The sequence below is a fragment of the Anopheles merus genome, unplaced genomic scaffold (assembly GCF_017562075.2).
Source record: "Anopheles merus strain MAF unplaced genomic scaffold, AmerM5.1 LNR4000307, whole genome shotgun sequence".
NCBI classification, from domain to species: Eukaryota; Metazoa; Arthropoda; class Insecta; order Diptera; family Culicidae; genus Anopheles; species Anopheles merus.
This window is the reverse complement of record NW_024427887.1, coordinates 2,255-20,834: the sequence shown is the minus strand read 5'-3', so window position 1 is coordinate 20,834 and position 18,580 is coordinate 2,255. Positions and strand designations below refer to the sequence as shown.

Below are 18,580 nucleotides of genomic sequence, written 5' to 3'. Positions count from 1 at the left end.
GCATCGATTTCCGCACCGGGGTGGACGATTGCCCAGCACCAATCAGCGTGATGTCGACCGTGCCCGATTTGATACCTAGCCGGTTAGCAAAACGGCTACTCATCAAATCTGGCTGAGAGGGATTATCTAAAAGTGCGCGTGCAGGATGCATTATGCCATGCGCATCAACAATGTTTACAAGCGCAGTTTGAAGCAGAACTTGTTCCGTAGTTTGCCTCAATGCTGCTGCATAAGTGCGTTGCGTGTTTGCCGTGTGATCTCTGTGTTGTGTGTGTTGCGTACGGAAGCATTTTGCGCAGCTGACGTGTTCGCAGTGGAAAATGTGCCGTAATTTTGTGAAGAGTGTAAAAGCGAGTGGTGTGTTGAATTGCAGTGTCTGCACTTGTATTGCGATGAGCAATCACGCACACGGTGATTGTCGCGCAAGCAATTCAAGCACAATTTCAGTGTCATTGTGTTTCGGTACCGTTCCTCCGGTGACATTTGCATGAAACGGGGGCATTTTGTTAAATTGTGATCGGAGTGGCATAAAGGGCATGTGCGTGTGTCGTGTGAAGTTGACGAAAAGCTTGCTAATCGCATAGGCGGAGCATGTTTATGTGCATAGTGCGTATGGTTCACGGTAGAGGGAGCTTCGGTAATGTTTACCTGTAGAGTTTCCAACACTCGCATACGGCGCTGTAAAATGCGGTTAATCCTTCGTAACTAGGATTTGGCTTGTTGAGGCATTTTCCTCCCAATCTCTTAATGTGGAGGTAGGCAATTTTGTGCACATTAAGTGTTCTAACAAGCAGCTCCATGCCTCCGTTTTTCGCCTAGATGATTGAGCGTTTTCTTGTGACGTTCGAACTCGTCCACAAGATGGTGAAGGGTTGATGCACTCTCCTTCTTAACGGTGGCCATACCAAAAAGTGCTTGAAGATGCCGTTTCTTTAATAAATACTCATTCGAGTATCTTTCGATGAGCATTTGCCAGGCTAGCTCGTAATTGGCTGCGCTAATCGAGATTGCTTCGATCACCTTTGCGGCCTCGCCTTTCACGGAAGCTCGTAAATAATGAAACTGTTGTATCGGTGGCAGTTCCATGTTTTCGTGAATTAATCCCTCAAAAGTGTCCCTATACGTGAGCCATTGCATGTAATCACCATCGAACTCGGGAAGTGAGATGGTGGGAAGCTTTATACCTGCCAACGGGTTAGTGTTTGCTTGCGGATCGCGGAACGTGCACCCGTTTAGCCTTCAAATGGGCTTCAAGGCGTATCAAACGCGAGCCAAAATCGTCTCGTAACGCGGCATTGTGACTTATCACTTCCTCGGTGGCCGCTGCATCTTCCAATTTGGCCTGAATTGCTTCCAAATCGACGGAAAGCTTCTGGACCCTTGCAATGCGAATATTGATTTCGATTGCATCCCGTTCCGGGTCAAATTCTGCCAAAAACTTTTCATGCTTAGCCAATACTGCTAGTAAAACTGTCCTTCTGGACGACAAAACTTTTATCGGAGCAGTCATAGTGCGGTTTGACAAAAACGCTAAATTTCGCGGACACAGTGAACTTGGTCGATTGTGAGGCGACTAAAGCACAGTTACAAGCGCGCAAACAGTGATTATCGCGAGAATAATTAAGATTTAGAAAACCAGATTCGTCTTGATCCTGGTCACGGCACCAATGTTTGATCTCATTATTTCGGATAATTTATTTTCCGCGTTTCAGTGTAACTTTCAAACCTTTAATAATTACCAGCAGTTATTCGTTGTGCAGCAAAACTGAAAAAGAGATTTTATTCGCGACAATAACCCCGCTGCGCAAATTCGAGCAGTTTCCTGCACAGGAAATGTACCAAAATCTGCGCTAGCAAGTGCAGATTTTGGCCCGATCCCCGCGCTGGACTTCAGCGATTCCTGCGCAGACCTGCGCAGGTTTAGCGCCCTCTTTGGATGAAATGGACGAACTATTTTTGGCGGCGGAGTAAAACAAACGGTCAAAAAATTCAAAAATGTTGACGCCCATTTTTTCGTTTGCTTCTTCTCCCTCCCTCACCCTGCCCTGCCTTACTTGAGCTTCTGCCCGCGCCTTCCGCCGCCAGCTGATTGGGTGTTGTGGTGTATGCGTTGATTCATATATGTGCACTGCGGATGTGTATTGTTATTGGTGGGTGTTAGCATTTATTAATTTGTGTGTGACCTTGAGACGCTGTGAGAGAAGCTGGATTGGGATTCGAAGTGTTATCGGTGTATTGATGGTTTATTTTATTTCGTGCCGCTGCTGATGAGACCATTCGATGCCCCTGTCAACTGAGGGTGAAGAAGCCTATTTAAAACAAGCGTAGGAGAACGTCTAACACCAAGCAGATATTTTTTTATTTGAACATGTTTGATGCTAAGTATGATGCAGCACGATGTATAGTGGCAATAAAATATGTTTTTAAATGTGCCGAAATCTGTCCCGGGTTTTCGGGTCTCGATACACACACGCACACACACAGCGCGGGGAAAGTGACCGTTCACTCTATTATGTCGCGATCCCACACCCTGCCCAACGCTTTGGATGAGGATGCGCTGCAAGATAGCTGAACCAGCCTATCTTCCGATAAGGTAGCCGTAATGGATCATGCGAAAGGGGGGGGGGGGGGTTGTGAATACGTGCTTGCGTTCGCGCTTTAGTGGGTGCATGCTCGCGTGCACGCGTACGTGTGTGTGTGTGTATGTGTATGTATATATATATATATATATATATATATATATATATATATATATAATATATATATATATATATATATATATATATATATATATATTATATATATAATATATTAAATATATATATATATATAGATTATATATATATATATATATATATATATATATATATATATATATTTATATATATATATATAGATATATATTATATATATATATATATATTATTATATATATATATATATATATTTATATATATATATAGATATATATTATATATATATATATATATATATATATTATATATATAATATATATAATATATATATATAGATATATATATATATATATATATATATATATCTATATTAATGAGTTTAGAATGTGTCTCTACAGTTTATTATACTAAACTACTACATAACTGAAGCTAGCTGCTTCTTTTATACCCGTCGTATATGCTATGGTCTACTTTGTTTTTCCAACACCCCCTCTTAGACCTATCGCAAATCGATGTTTCGTAAAAACTGCTGAAGAAAGCCCTTTCGTAAACATATCCGCAAGTTGATTTTCGCTTGGAATATACTTCAGTTGGATTCTTCCGTTCTGGATACATTCTCGTATGAAGTTGTATCTGATGTCTAAATGTTTCATCCGTTTTTGTTCGCGAGGCTCTTCGGCAATATACATACACGACTGGTTGTCTTCGTATATAATTAACGGACTATTCAAATGCACGCCAAATTCGGTAAGCAGATTTTCTAACCACATTGCTTCGCAGGATGATTGGTTTAACGCAACATATTCCGCTTCTGTTGATGACAATGCTATGGTTCCTTGCTTTCTTGTGGTCCATAGAACAGTGTTTCCAAAAATTTGAAATATGTAGCCACTTGTGGAATGACGACTTTCCATGTCGCTACCCAATCTGCATCAGCAAATCCTACAATTGGCTCCTCTTGATTATGTCGATATTCTAGGAAATAATCCTTTGTGCCTTGTAAATACCTTAGTACACGTTTTAGATGTGTCCAGCGTTAAATCGATGGCTGGATGGTACAGGTCAGGAGAGACTAGTGGTGTAGGGCAGGGGTGCAAATCGATGCAGTAAGTTGTGGCAATAAAATTTGCGAATAATAAGTCGAGCTGCCGGTTAAGCGAGTTTTTGATACAGCTTATTTGATAAAGATCGCTAGCGTTAATTTCATCCATAAACCGGGATCTGACCGAAGATGATGAATTTGCCACATAGTGCGCGAACGATGATGAGTGACCAAATGTTTGTTGTGATAGTGACCACGATACTGCCGAAAAATTAAAATCTCCAAACAAAACTATTAGATCATTAGTTTTTGCATGGTTTACTATTGCACTTACACTTTCAATCACAGATGTAAGAGTATCTGTGTCGTTAGCTCGATTAGGAGGAATGTAAACAGTCCCGATGAATATCGTGCAAGAAGATAGGCGAACGGTAACCCACACTTGCTCAAGTGAGTTACGAGGAAGAGTGAGTTCACGGGTGTTCAATAAGGGTGAGCATGCGATCAGTGCGCCACCACCACGAGTATGCATACTATTAGACAAGCTACGATCACATCTATACACCGAATAGCCCGGGTCAAACAGTAGCGATGATGGAATTGAATTGTCAAGCCAGGTTTCGGTGAGTATTATTATCTGATATTTAGCGTCCAATGTGTTCAATCCGAATTCTGTGAGTTTGGTACGTAGTCCTCTAACATTTTGGTAGTGAAAATGTATATCACATGGTTTCAAAGCAGTATCAGTCGGTTTGGCATGTGAAATGTTTTTAATATCGCCAATTGAAAACATTTTCAAGTGAGTTGCTGTGTTAGTGCGTGCGTGGTCATTACATAAAGTGTTAGTGTGCGAATAGCGACTGGCTGATGCTTCTTGTGTGCGTAAGCTTCATGAGCTGTGTTCGTGATGAACGTCATTGTTTTGAGCCGTACGATCAGCTGGGATAGGTGAATGCTCCATATCGCGCACTATTGGTTGTACATTACTAGGTGATGAACTATTTGGCTTTTCATTGATGGTTTGCTCTGCCGGTTTCGGAATATTATCGATAGGCACTGCATTGTTGCTTTGAAGTGGGGTTTCATGTGCATTCATCGGTGTGAGACAAGCCAAAGTATGGGATGAGGCTGGATGGTTATCACGTAGTATAAATTCACGTACACGTAGATTAGAAGGCCAAACCGAGGACGATAACGCAGTTTCACGAAGGTGAGCCGGGATGCGAACCTTAAACGACATCGGTCTAGCCAAAGTAGTGTCGACATTTTTGCCCATCAAGCTAAATGCAATGACGTCGGTTGTGGCCAGCCGTCGTTTCACAGATTCCACGACTTGTTCACAGGAAGTGCCAGGAGCAATGTTAGCTAAATGAAGCCACATTTTGGGTACAAAGCGGTTTTGAACGGTTGGAAGGTTTGGAGAATCGTTATCCGTGCCATAAATAGCAATTGGCTGGCGAGAAGTGATGTTATTTGTGATGTTAATATTGTTGTGCTCAGCAAGTGACGGTACGGCTATGTTATTGTTGATATTGTTATTATCGATGTTTGTTGTTCTTTTGGCGACTAGCGAGATAGCAGGTGAAGTGTTTGTAGCACTGACCAACTCGGAGAATAATCTCTTCGCTGGTAAAACTCTGCGCAATTTGGCAGGAGGGTGACTGCTCAGTGGTGTTCTCTTCTGCGATTCATTAAGCTGCGATAGACCAGTACGAATTTCTTTTGCTAGAGGTTCAAGTGCAGATTTGAGACTATTGGCGACGGCATCCATTGTTGTTTGTATGCTCGACTGGGCCAAAGCTTGTTTGATGTATTTAGTGCGAGGATTAATAATCACATTGTTGCACGCCAGGCAGCACCAGTGGAGTTGTTGGTATTCGTTGATTAGCTTCAGTGCATTCTCAGGAATGCGCGAACAGCGGATGTGGAACGGTGAGTTGCAAATATAACAGCTAATCAGGTCTTCGGTGATCTCGGTTGTGCAAGAGTTGCAAGTATGCTCCATTTTGAAAAGGAATCCACAGGTCGATGCCTTGACCGGTTAATAGACGCACTACGCGGGTGATGCGACCGACGAGCAACTGAAGAAGAACCAGCACAATTGCTAAAAGTATGTATAATACGTTGTGGGCAAGCCCACTACACAACTTTTTACTTATAGAAAACTGATTGTTTGTTAAAATAACCGAAATACGGAAAATAAATCACGGAGCTATACGTAAACACGTCTGACTATGCCGATTTGACAGCTGAGACACATTGCGTGATTAGTTTTACTCATAAAAAAGACCCTATCAAGCGAGACTATAATATTGACTCGTGTATAATCCCACGTAACATAGAAACTAAGGACCTCGGTACTATTCTTGACTCATCACTCTCCTTTCGTCAACAGTATTCGTACGTCATCGACAAAGCATATCGGCAGCTTGGTTTCATTCATCGTCTGACATCTGATTTTAATGACCCTTTCTGTTTAAAACAACTGTTCGTCGCCTTAGTCCGGTCCATACTTGAATTCAATGTTGTAACATGGTCTCCGCACACTAACAACTGGTCCACACGAATTGAGCGCATTCAGAAAAAAATTACAAAAATAACTATATGAACCTTACGGTGGAACATGGACCAGGCTCTAACCTATCAAACTAGACGGCTTCTTCTAGGATTGCAGTCCTTAGAGAGACGTAGGGAGGTAGCACAAGCTGTTTTTGTAGCAAAGTTGATAAAAGGTGAAATTGATGCTCCCGAGCTTCTACTTAAGATCAATTTGTACGCCCCTGACCACGCACTACGTCCTCGGAATTTTCTGATCAAAATATACCGGGCCCGTACTTACAGAGGAGCTCAGGATCCAATGTGTAAAGCTTTCAATAAGTTCTACTGCTTTTTTGACTTCAATATTACCATTGCCACGTTTAAATGTTCATGTCTGTTTTCAAATATAAGGCAAGTAAATAAGGTATCTTAAGTATTATTTTATTTGTAATATTGCAAAGGCCCCTGCGTGCACCACGCAATTATCTTCAATAAATAAATAAATAAACATAATATTATGAAATATATAAAGGAACATGCTTTGTTATAAATTCTATTTTCTCTAGCATTACCTTGTTTAGTGTTTAGGCTTAAAATTATGATAAGTAGAAGCACGAGCTCCGGGTAGATTCAGTCTAGAGCTCAGCTAAAAAAAAATCATTCCGCCGGTTTCGCAAATTTTGTCTCCACAATTTCCAAGAATAATTTTTTGATAATCGTGGAGGACGAGAAAGGAATCTTTTGCTCTGTTTTACTGCGTCCGGACAAAGTCATTTTAGCTAAAAATTGGCGGGAAAATAGTAAGTCCAATGCTTAGTGTATTTGGTATATAGAGTTCCCTAACTTTAATGAACTTCGCAGTTCCGTTAAAAATTTTTGTTTGAAAGTACCGTTTGATTCTCCTAGCTGGCTTTCAAAATCCTCTAATTGCTTTTGGTCCGGTATTGCTTTGAAAACAAATTCATTCACTGGCTCACTATGTCCTGATTTGTCGTGTAATACATCTATTATGTTGGGTAACTGTACCAGTATTCGGCAGTGTACCTGTTTTCGGCAGGGTAACTAAAAACGTGTAATTATGCAAAAACGCGTTGAAAATTTTATCATCACATATGTTTTACATAGAGATATGCTCATTTGTTATTCATATACGAAGATTTACATCATTTCCATGCATATTTTTCAAAATATCGAACAAAATGTGCAGAGTTCAACATGTTTCGGCCGATTTGCCGTTAGCTAATAGTTCGACAGGTTTCATTATTAACATAATCAGACCACTAAAACAATAAAAGTATGGTTTTTATGAAAGTTTTTATGGTTGCAGATTTTATATTAGCCCGCTTGGAATTTTAAAATCACTAAAAAAAAGTAATTATTCACTTTCAATGCTGCCGAAAATTGGTACACGGCAAATGTTGATTTTTGACAGATCAATGCTGTGGGCTACTGCCGAAACTTGAAACAAAACACACTTTTGATTTCGTTGAATATTCTATTAAAACTTGATCAGAAAACTGTAATGCGTATTTCGACACATAAAACCACATTTTTTGTGTCAAATATCACCAATTTCACTATAAATTATACAATAACTTGAGAGAAAAATAATTATTTGTGAGCCAGTCGGAGCCGTACTCTACAGCCGTCAGGCAGTCTCATTTCTCCAGTGCCTACTTTGTTTGTAACTCAAATCAAAATGACTGTAAAAATTGCCAGCAAAATGCCCAAAATGGGCAACATAAAATTAATAATTTAAGTACTTCACAACACAAATCTTAGGAAAGTGAGAGTGTAAAACTATTTTCAACATTTTTGTCTACCTATTGGCATTAATTAAAACATTTACCGACCCGATTTCGCGTTGCCGAAAATAGGAGCACAGCCTGCTGAAAATAGAACCAAACTGCCGAAAAATGGAACAAAAACTGTGTTTGCATTTTCATGAATATCCCTAGAAAATGCATTTGAAACGGCAAATAAAAAATAGCACAACATAATTCGATAGTTAATCGTTCAAAATAACGTCACTTTCATGAAAAGTAATAAAAATTGTAAGTGTACAAGCAGTTTTTGCGAAACTCCTGCACTAACCTGCCCAATACTGGTACATTTACCCTAATCTAATTTGGTATTTAAAATATCCAATTTGCGCTCTAATGTTGAATTTGTTTTTTGATTTTCTGATTTGCTGATGTAGGTGCAGTCGTTGAGGTTGTTGTAGGTATTGTCATTACTACTATTGTCATTTGGTGCGGGTGTCGATATCGGTATGGATAGGGTTTCTTCGAATGATTGGTTGTAAAGATAATCTGTAGCAAAGCAAATTTATAAACTTATTCAAGTACATTTAATTTTATTATCATCTCACTCACCATCTAATGAATTGCATCTAGAACGTGGCAAATACTGAAGAATACCCTGTCATGGAGACTGCAAATAGATTAATATTTAAAAATAGGATTTTTTTAAGATTGTTCAGGCACTTCATACCATTTGATGTGGAAACATTTGTTGTTGGATCTTGTTGAACCTTAAACGACATCGGTCTAGCCAAAGTAGTGTCGACATTTTTGCCCATCAAGCTAAATGCAATGACGTCGGTTGTGGCCAGCCGTCGTTTCACAGATTCCACGACTTGTTCACAGGAAGTGCCAGGAGCAATGTTAGCTAAATGAAGCCACATTTTGGGTACAAAGCGGTTTTGAACGGTTGGAAGGTTTGGAGAATCGTTATCCGTGCCATAAATAGCAATTGGCTGGCGAGAAGTGATGTTATTTGTGATGTTAATATTGTTGTGCTCAGCAAGTGACGGTACGGCTATGTTATTGTTGATATTGTTATTATTGATGTTTGTTGTTCTTTTGGCGACTAGCGAGATAGCAGGTGAAGTGTTTGTAGCACTGACCAACTCGGAGAATAATCTCTTCGCTGGTAAAACTCTGCGCAATTTGGCAGGAGGGTGACTGCTCAGTGGTGTTCTCTTCTGCGATTCATTAAGCTGCGATAGACCAGTACGAATTTCTTTTGCTAGAGGTTCAAGTGCAGATTTGAGACTATTGGCGACGGCATCCATTGTTGTTTGTATGCTCGACTGGGCCAAAGCTTGTTTGATGTATTTAGTGCGAGGATTAATAATCACATTGTTGCACGCCAGGCAGCACCAGTGGAGTTGTTGGTATTCGTTGATTAGCTTCAGTGCATTCTCAGGAATGCGCGAACAGCGGATGTGGAACGGTGAGTTGCAAATATAACAGCTAATCAGGTCTTCGGTGATCTCGGTTGTGCAAGAGTTGCAAGTATGCTCCATTTTGAAAAGGAATCCACAGGTCGATGCCTTGACCGGTTAATAGACGCACTACGCGGGTGATGCGACCGACGAGCAACTGAAGAAGAACCAGCACAATTGCTAAAAGTATGTATAATACGTTGTGGGCAAGCCCACTACACAACTTTTTACTTATAGAAAACTGATTGTTTGTTAAAATAACCGAAATACGGAAAATAAATCACGGAGCTATACGTAAACACGTCTGACTATGCCGATTTGACAGCTGAGACACATTGCGTGATTAGTTTTACTCATAAAAAAGACCCTATCAAGCGAGACTATAATATTGACTCGTGTATAATCCCACGTAACATAGAAACTAAGGACCTCGGTACTATTCTTGACTCATCACTCTCCTTTCGTCAACAGTATTCGTACGTCATCGACAAAGCATATCGGCAGCTTGGTTTCATTCATCGTCTGACATCTGATTTTAATGACCCTTTCTGTTTAAAACAACTGTTCGTCGCCTTAGTCCGGTCCATACTTGAATTCAATGTTGTAACATGGTCTCCGCACACTAACAACTGGTCCACACGAATTGAGCGCATTCAGAAAAAAATTACAAAAATAACTATATGAACCTTACGGTGGAACATGGACCAGGCTCTAACCTATCAAACTAGACGGCTTCTTCTAGGATTGCAGTCCTTAGAGAAACGTAGGGAGGTAGCACAAGCTGTTTTTGTAGCAAAGTTGATAAAAGGTGAAATTGATGCTCCCGAGCTTCTACTTAAGATCAATTTGTACGCCCCTGACCACGCACTACGTCCTCGGAATTTTCGGATCAAAATATACCGGGCCCGTACTTACAGAGGAGCTCAGGATCCAATTATTTCAATGTGTAAATCTTTCAATAAGTTCTACTGCTTTTTTGACTTCAATATTACCATTGCCACGTTTAAATGTTCATGTCTGTTTTCAAATATAAGGCAAGTAAATAAGGTATCTTAAGTATTATTTTATTTGTAATATTGCAAAGGCCCCTGCGTGCACCACGCAATTATCTTCAATAAATAAATAAATAAACATAATATTATGAAATATATAAAGGAACATGCTTTGTTATAAATTCTATTTTCTCTAGCATTACCTTGTTTAGTGTTTAGGCTTAAAATTATGATAAGTAGAAGCACGAGCTCCGGGTAGATTCAGTCTAGAGCTCAGCTAAAAAAAAAATCATTCCGCCGGTTTCGCAAATTTTGTCTCCACAATTTCCAAGAATAATTTTTTGATAATCGTGGAGGACGAGAAAGGAATCTTTTGCTCTGTTTTACTGCGTCCGGACAAAGTCATTTTAGCTAAAAATTGGCGGGAAAATAGTAAGTCCAATGCTTAGTGTATTTGGTATATAGAGTTCCCTAACTTTAATGAACTTCGCAGTTCCGTTAAAATTTTTGTTTGAAAGTACCGTTTGATTCTCCTAGCTGGCTTTCAAAATCCTCTAATTGCTTTTGGTCCGGTATTGCTTTGAAAACAAATTCATTCACTGGCTCACTATGTCCTGATTTTTCGTGTAATACATCTATTATGTTGGGTAACTGTACCAGTATTCGGCAGTGTACCTGTTTTCGGCAGGGTAACTAAAAACGTGTAATTATGCAAAAACGCGTTGAAAATTTTATCATCACATATGTTTTACATAGAGATATGCTCATTTGTTATTCATATACGAAGATTTACATCATTTCCATGCATATTTTTCAAAATATCGAACAAAATGTGCAGAGTTCAACATGTTTCGGCCGATTTGCCGTTAGCTAATAGTTCGACAGGTTTCATTATTAACATAATCAGACCACTAAAACAATAAAAGTATGGTTTTTATGAAAGTTTTTATGGTTGCAGATTTTATATTAGCCCGCTTGGAATTTTAAAATCACTAAAAAAAAGTAATTATTCACTTTCAATGCTGCCGAAAATTGGTACACGGCAAATGTTGATTTTTGACAGATCAATGCTGTGGGCTACTGCCGAAACTTGAAACAAAACACACTTTTGATTTCGTTGAATATTCTATTAAAACTTGATCAGAAAACTGTAATGCGTATTTCGACACATAAAACCACATTTTTTGTGTCAAATATCACCAATTTCACTATAAATTATACAATAACTTGAGAGAAAAATAATTATTTGTGAGCCAGTCGGAGCCGTACTCTACAGCCGTCAGGCAGTCTCATTTCTCCAGTGCCTACTTTGTTTGTAACTCAAATCAAAATGACTGTAAAAATTGCCAGCAAAATGCCCAAAATGGGCAACATAAAATTAATAATTTAAGTACTTCACAACACAAATCTTAGGAAAGTGAGAGTGTAAAACTATTTTCAACATTTTTGTCTACCTATTGGCATTAATTAAAACATTTACCGACCCGATTTCGCGTTGCCGAAAATAGGAGCACAGCCTGCTGAAAATAGAACCAAACTGCCGAAAAATGGAACAAAAACTGTGTTTGCATTTTCATGAATATCCCTAGAAAATGCATTTGAAACGGCAAATAAAAAATAGCACAACATAATTCGATAGTTAATCGTTCAAAATAACGTCACTTTCATGAAAAGTAATAAAAATTGTAAGTGTACAAGCAGTTTTTGCGAAACTCCTGCACTAACCTGCCCAATACTGGTACATTTACCCTAATCTAATTTGGTATTTAAAATATCCAATTTGCGCTCTAATGTTGAATTTGTTTTTTGATTTTCTGATTTGCTGATGTAGGTGCAGTCGTAGTTGAGGTTGTTGTAGGTATTGTCATTACTACTATTGTCATTTGGTGCGGGTGTCGATATCGGTATGGATAGGGTTTCTTCGAATGATTGGTTGTAAAGATAATCTGTAGCAAAGCAAATTTATAAACTTATTCAAGTACATTTAATTTTATTATCATCTCACTCACCATCTAATGAATTGCATCTAGAACGTGGCAAATACTGAAGAATACCCTGTCATGGAGACTGCAAATAGATTAATATTTAAAAATAGGATTTTTTTAAGATTGTTCAGGCACTTCATACCATTTGATGTGGAAACATTTGTTGTTGGATCTTGTTGAACCTTAAACGACATCGGTCTAGCCAAAGTAGTGTCGACATTTTTGCCCATCAAGCTAAATGCAATGACGTCGGTTGTGGCCAGCCGTCGTTTCACAGATTCCACGACTTGTTCACAGGAAGTGCCAGGAGCAATGTTAGCTAAATGAAGCCACATTTTGGGTACAAAGCGGTTTTGAACGGTTGGAAGGTTTGGAGAATCGTTATCCGTGCCATAAATAGCAATTGGCTGGCGAGAAGTGATGTTATTTGTGATGTTAATATTGTTGTGCTCATCTAATGAATTGCATCTAGAACGTGGCAAATACTGAAGAATACCCTGTCATGGAGACTGCAAATAGATTAATATTTAAAAATAGGATTTTTTTAAGATTGTTCAGGCACTTCATACCATTTGATGTGGAAACATTTGTTGTTGGATCTTGTTAGTATTGTTCTTAAAATTGTGTTTCTACTAATACTGTTTGAAATTATTCTTGGCTATTTTTTTGGAGATCTTGTTGTTGATGTTTCTCTTTCTGTTGTTGTTGTTGTTTCTCTTTCTACAAATATTGTCTTACCTATGGTTTCCGTTTTTGTCTTTGACGGTTTGATGACGGTTTTAAAATTTGCACTAATTTGTCGGATTGACTTCGGTTGGACTATATTGCACGCTGAAAATAATTGCATACATTTAACAATCGAACATGTAAACAATGCATTGCAATCTTATCTTTTTTTTAGTTCCAGGTTCTTCATTTTCCTGCTCCAAAATACTGCGGGATCTTTTTTCCAGATGCAGGAATCTTCTTACCTCTACCGGACTGCGGCATGTTGTTTTGGTTCATTTTCGGAGTTTATTCTTCTTCTTCTTTGGCTCAACAACAGATGCCGGTCAAGGCCTGCCAACCCACTTGTGGGGTGGCTTTCAGTGACTTATTGATTCCCCCCCCATAGCAGGATAGTCAGTCCTACGTATGGCGGCACGGTCTATTTGGGGCTTGAACCCATGACGGGCATGTTGTTAAGTCGTACGAGTTGACGACTGTACCATGAGACCGCTTCGGAGTCTATAAGTGAATTTATGTTGAAGTGGAATTTTCGTTCTCATCGCAACCACTGCATGAATGCACAAATGCGCGCTCACTGGCCAACAACACCTTTGTGGATGGATTTAAATTTAACGGATTAGTGCAACTTAATCACATCAATAATTCGCACGGACGCATGCTTGACCTGCTCTACGCTAACAATGCTGCAACTAAATTGTGTTCGCCTGTCTTTCCAAGTGTTGTTCCGCTTGTACCTCTTGACTCCTACCATCCGGCGTTTGACTTCAATATACGTATTAACTCGTCGACCCGACGCAATTCGACGACTCGACAAAACTCGACGACAACCGCATTTTATCGTTATAACTTTGCTAAAGCTGACTATGTGAAACTGAACGACATGATATCAATGTTTAACAATAGCTTTCATTGTTCCAATTTTGTTTCACTTGACGAAGCAGTATGTTCATTCTCGTCCTTCATGCTGCAAGCCTTTGTTGTATGCGTCCCAGTTCAGCGTTCTAAACCTAACCCCCCCTGGGCGAACCGCACACTCAAACGACTCAAACGTGTAAAAAGAGCTGCTTATCGTCACTACCAAACGCGCCGCTGCCAAAGATCTCGCTCGATCTACTTTGACATGCACTCTTTATACTGCAGCTATAACAGGTTTCGATATCGCAGATATTTGAGTAAAATTCAACGTAACCTCTGCAGGTGGCCTGACTCGTTTTGGCGCTTCTACAACCGCAAAACAAAATCCACGCATACACCGAAATCCATTACGTACAAAGGAGCAACAAGTGCCAACACTAATGAAATGTGCAATCTCTTCGCGGATTGCTTCGCAGATTGCTTTTCACCGGCCATGAATGATACCGATACCATTGATGCTGCTCTCGTCAACACTCCGGCTGGCGCAATTAACATGAGCACTCCTTTCATCGACAGTGAGATCGTTTTATCAGCCCTAAACGATCGTTTTATCAGCCGCTGCCAAACGACAGTAGCACCTATCCTTGCAAAATTGTTCAATGCATCGCTAGCCAATGGCAACTTTCCCAAAACATGGAGGAAATCTTGGATGGTTCCTATTTACAAAAAGGGCGACAGGACAGATGCCATCAACTGCCGGGGTATTACATCTTTGTGTGCCATTGCCAAGAAGTTCGAACTAGTGATATACAAGCATCTGCTACATGCATGCCGCAGCTACCTAAGCCCGTATCAACATGGATTCGTGCCAAAAAAGTCGACTACCACGAACCTGGTGGAATTTGTAACCTATTGCACTAGTCAAATTGATGCCGGAGCTCAAGTCGATGCAATTTATACAGATCTGAAAGCAGCATTCGACTCTCTTCCGCACGCAATTCTTCTCGCTAAACTCGATAAGCAAGGAGTTCCCAGCTCGCTCGTACAGTGGCTTAAGTTTTACCTAATTAATCGCACATACATCGTGAAAATTGATAAGCACATGTCCAAAGAAATAGTCAGCAGCTCGGGTGTGCCACAAGGAAGCAATATTGGCCCGCTTCTCTTCATATTGTTTATCAACGATGTTACCCTCGCTTTACCTCTCGACAGTATCAGCCTGTTTGCCGACGACGCAAAAATGTTTGCGCCTATTTACAACACAGGTGATTGTACATTCCTGCAAGACTGCATCGAAATTTTCTGTTCGTGGTGCAAGCGTAATGGACTGACTATCTGCATCGAGAAATGCTACTGTGTGTCTTTTAGTCGATGCAGGAGCCCAGTGAATGGGACCTACTTCATGGACGGCACTGCAGTTAATCGACAGAATCATGCCAAAGACCTGGGCGTTCTGCTTGACTCTAGTTTGAACTTTAAACAGCATATCGATGACGTTGTAGCCAGAGGAAATCAATTACTTGGCGTGGTTATCCGGACAACTAATGAATTCCGCAACCCCATGTGCATCAAAGCTGTGTACAACTGCATCGTTCGTTCGGTTCTGGAATATTCGTGCGTAGTCTGGAGCCCAACTACCGCTTCTTCAATTGCTCGACTTGAGGCGATTCAACGTAAGCTCACGAGATATGCCCTACGCCTACTTCCCTGGCAGGATCGCCATAATCTTCCTCCATTAGGAACCTAGGCCTTGAACCTCTTTCGGTTACAAGACGCAATGCACAGTGCTCTTTCATCGCTGGACTGCTAAATGGCTCTATCGACTCATCGCCTTTGTTGCATCGAGTCGATATCTATGCACCATCCCGAACACTTAGGTCTAGAGAAACTCTACGGCTCGCTCAACCCCGTTCCAGTGCTGGTCGGTCTGACCCTATGTTCCGCATGTCGGCTGTCTTCAACACTGTCTCGGATTGCTTCGACTTCGACATCTCAACTCAGTGCTTCAAGGAACGTCTCCGGCTTTTGCCGTGGCCGCAGTGAATTGCGATGCAAATCTTGTTTTTGCTTTGTATTTTTTTTTTAATTGAACTGTTACATCTTAATTAGGCCATACGGCCCGTTGAAGATTAAATAAATAATAATAATAATAATACAGACGCATGCACGGTGAAAAGACATCGCATGATACATATCACACGTTGCCTCAGCACGACTATCCCAACCGGCATTATCGCGCGATTTTTATGTGTATCTATCATTTTTCTCATTCTAACATTCAGAAAATTTTTCGTTCTGCCTCGCCCTTCTGGGTGTTGGTCTGGTTTTGCTCGCAACTTGGCTGTGTCACACCAAACATCCTCATGTTTCATATGGCTCTTCTCTTTCCATCGTTAGAGAGAAACTCTTGCGTCTCGCTTTTCTGGGACTTGTCCAATTTCGCTTGCTACACCAATCGTTCACGCAAGTGTTCTCCTCTCGCCCGCTCTTTGTATCGTTTTACAGGTACTCCCCGATATACGCTATCAATGCGGACCGGAGGCAATAGCATATCTCGAATATTAGCGAAAGTCGAATTTCGAGGTTTTCAGTCAAATTATAGCTAATTTTCGTATATTTTGCATGAAGTGGTAGGTTTTAGCCACTAATTAGTTATTCGATCTAATTTATACTGAATTTTTCAATTTTATACCTTTTGAAATGGTTTTTAATATTCAACCAAAAGGGAATTTATTTTGCATTTGACATTCGATTTCTAAAATTAGTACAATTTGTTCAAAGAACTTTCAAATTTAGAAAAAAAGCGTGTAGCGAAATCGTGTCTATCGAGTATGGCGTATATCGGGGAATACCTGTGTAGCCACACGAGGAAGGCGTTGCTTCGCGTTCACATGAAAATGTGGTAGTGTGAAATCAAGTTTGCAAGCGGTAGGACGCGTCGGTGTGTGTCCGTTTTTTTTCTCTCGTGAAACCAGTACGGAAAAACTGTTTGGTAAGTACAGTTTTCAATAACAGGTTATATCAATTTATATCAAACTGAATTGTATTGATAATTGTGATATAAAATCAATTTCGTTTTTTTAAAGAAATCGTAACACACGCACGAACGGAAGTAAGCACGGACCACGACAGAAGCAATATTCAATTGGTTGGTAAGTATGGTGCTTGACGTTAAATTGAACAGCTGTTGGCAAAATAGATAATATTTCCTTCTATCCCTTGGAGTACCGAAAACAGAACAGGAGAGGAAAGAAGGCAGGAACGATCCGATCCTCCAACGTGCTAGCGCCTGGTAGAGGAGAAGCGGCAGGAAGGTAGAGACGAACATCCAACTTGCTAGTGCAGCACGTGGGAGCAGCAAGAGAGAGGCAAGCAGGACGCGTACACACCATTCGACGAAGGCAAAGCTGGAGCTGGAAGAACGAGGAGAGAAGGCAGGCAAGACGGGTACGTGTGTATCCCACACCGGTTTTAGGCAGTGTGAATGGTGTGAGTATGTAAATATGTATGTGCGAGTAAGAAGGTACAATAAAGAGCGTAAGCATGTGCATAATGGACAAATGAGAGTAAGAGTCTTTGTAGGGAGAATGGAGAGAATGAAAGAAATTGAACAATAATGTAGTATACAGAAACTAGATGTATGATACACGCTGTCGCACCGTTGCAGGGACGTGCTCTTTAGTGCTGCTAATGAGCACGATTTGAGAACGTTTTGAGCCCGTTTTTTCTCATACAAAATTTTAAAATGTCGCGCGATAATGTCGGTTGGGATGCCAACTCATTCAAACTATCCCCCAACCGACATTATCGCGCAATAACTTTACCGACATATTTTTCCTGCCAGGGGATAAGCTGACACATACACAAGCAGCAAAACACGGAATAGAGACAAATTCAAACATCCCTATATACTAAAGGCAATATAGATTCCCTGCTGCTTTAAACAAAATAATGGAAGACCAGATAGAAGAAATGCAAAAGCAGAACATAATAAGGTCAAGCAAAAGCCCTTGGAACGCACCAGTTATGTGCATACCAAAAAAAGGAAATGGGGATGAAGAAAAGAAATTTCGAATTGTAGTAGATTTCAGGGCACTAAATGAAATAACGAAGCCTTTCATTTATCCCATCCCTAGGATAGATGACATTATGGATAGTATAGGGAATAGCAAATATTTCTCAACCATCGATCTTAAATCGGGATTTTTTCAGATTCCCATAGATTTCAAAGACTGCATTTTCGACGTTGAAGGGGCATTATGAGTTTACCAGAATGCCCATGGGTTTGAAAAATAGTCCATCAACGTTTCAAAATTTAATGAACACGGTTATCTACACAATTCAACCGGTCAAAGCATTAGCGTATTTGTATGACATTGTTGTGTTTGGGGAAACAGTGAAAAAAATAATTTGAATTTGATTAAGGTGTTAGAGGGACTAAGACAGCACAATCTTAAAATAGAACCTACCAAATGCAAACTTTTACATAGAGAGATTAATTACCTAGGCCACAC

At 40.1% G+C, this 18,580-nt stretch overlaps 1 protein-coding gene and 1 long non-coding RNA gene across 2 annotated transcripts; both read right to left on the bottom strand.

Moving 5' to 3' along the window:
• Positions 1-4,565: 4,565 nt before the first annotated feature.
• LOC121602123 lies at positions 4,566-9,622 on the bottom strand. The gene is made up of 2 exons (XM_041930888.1): positions 8,810-9,622; positions 4,566-4,966 (listed from the first exon to the last, which is right to left on the bottom strand). The coding sequence occupies exons 1-2, from the start codon at positions 9,584-9,586 to the stop codon at positions 4,628-4,630; spliced, it is 1,116 nt and encodes a 371-aa protein (XP_041786822.1). The 5' UTR covers positions 9,587-9,622; the 3' UTR covers positions 4,566-4,627.
• A 2,447-nt stretch (positions 9,623-12,069) lies between these two features.
• LOC121602124 lies at positions 12,070-13,543 on the bottom strand. Its single transcript, XR_006006290.1, has 4 exons — positions 13,221-13,543; positions 12,625-12,991; positions 12,507-12,564; positions 12,070-12,443 (listed from the first exon to the last, which is right to left on the bottom strand). It is a non-coding gene; the product is annotated as an uncharacterized LOC121602124 (long non-coding RNA).
• Between the last annotated feature and the right edge of the window lie 5,037 nt (positions 13,544-18,580).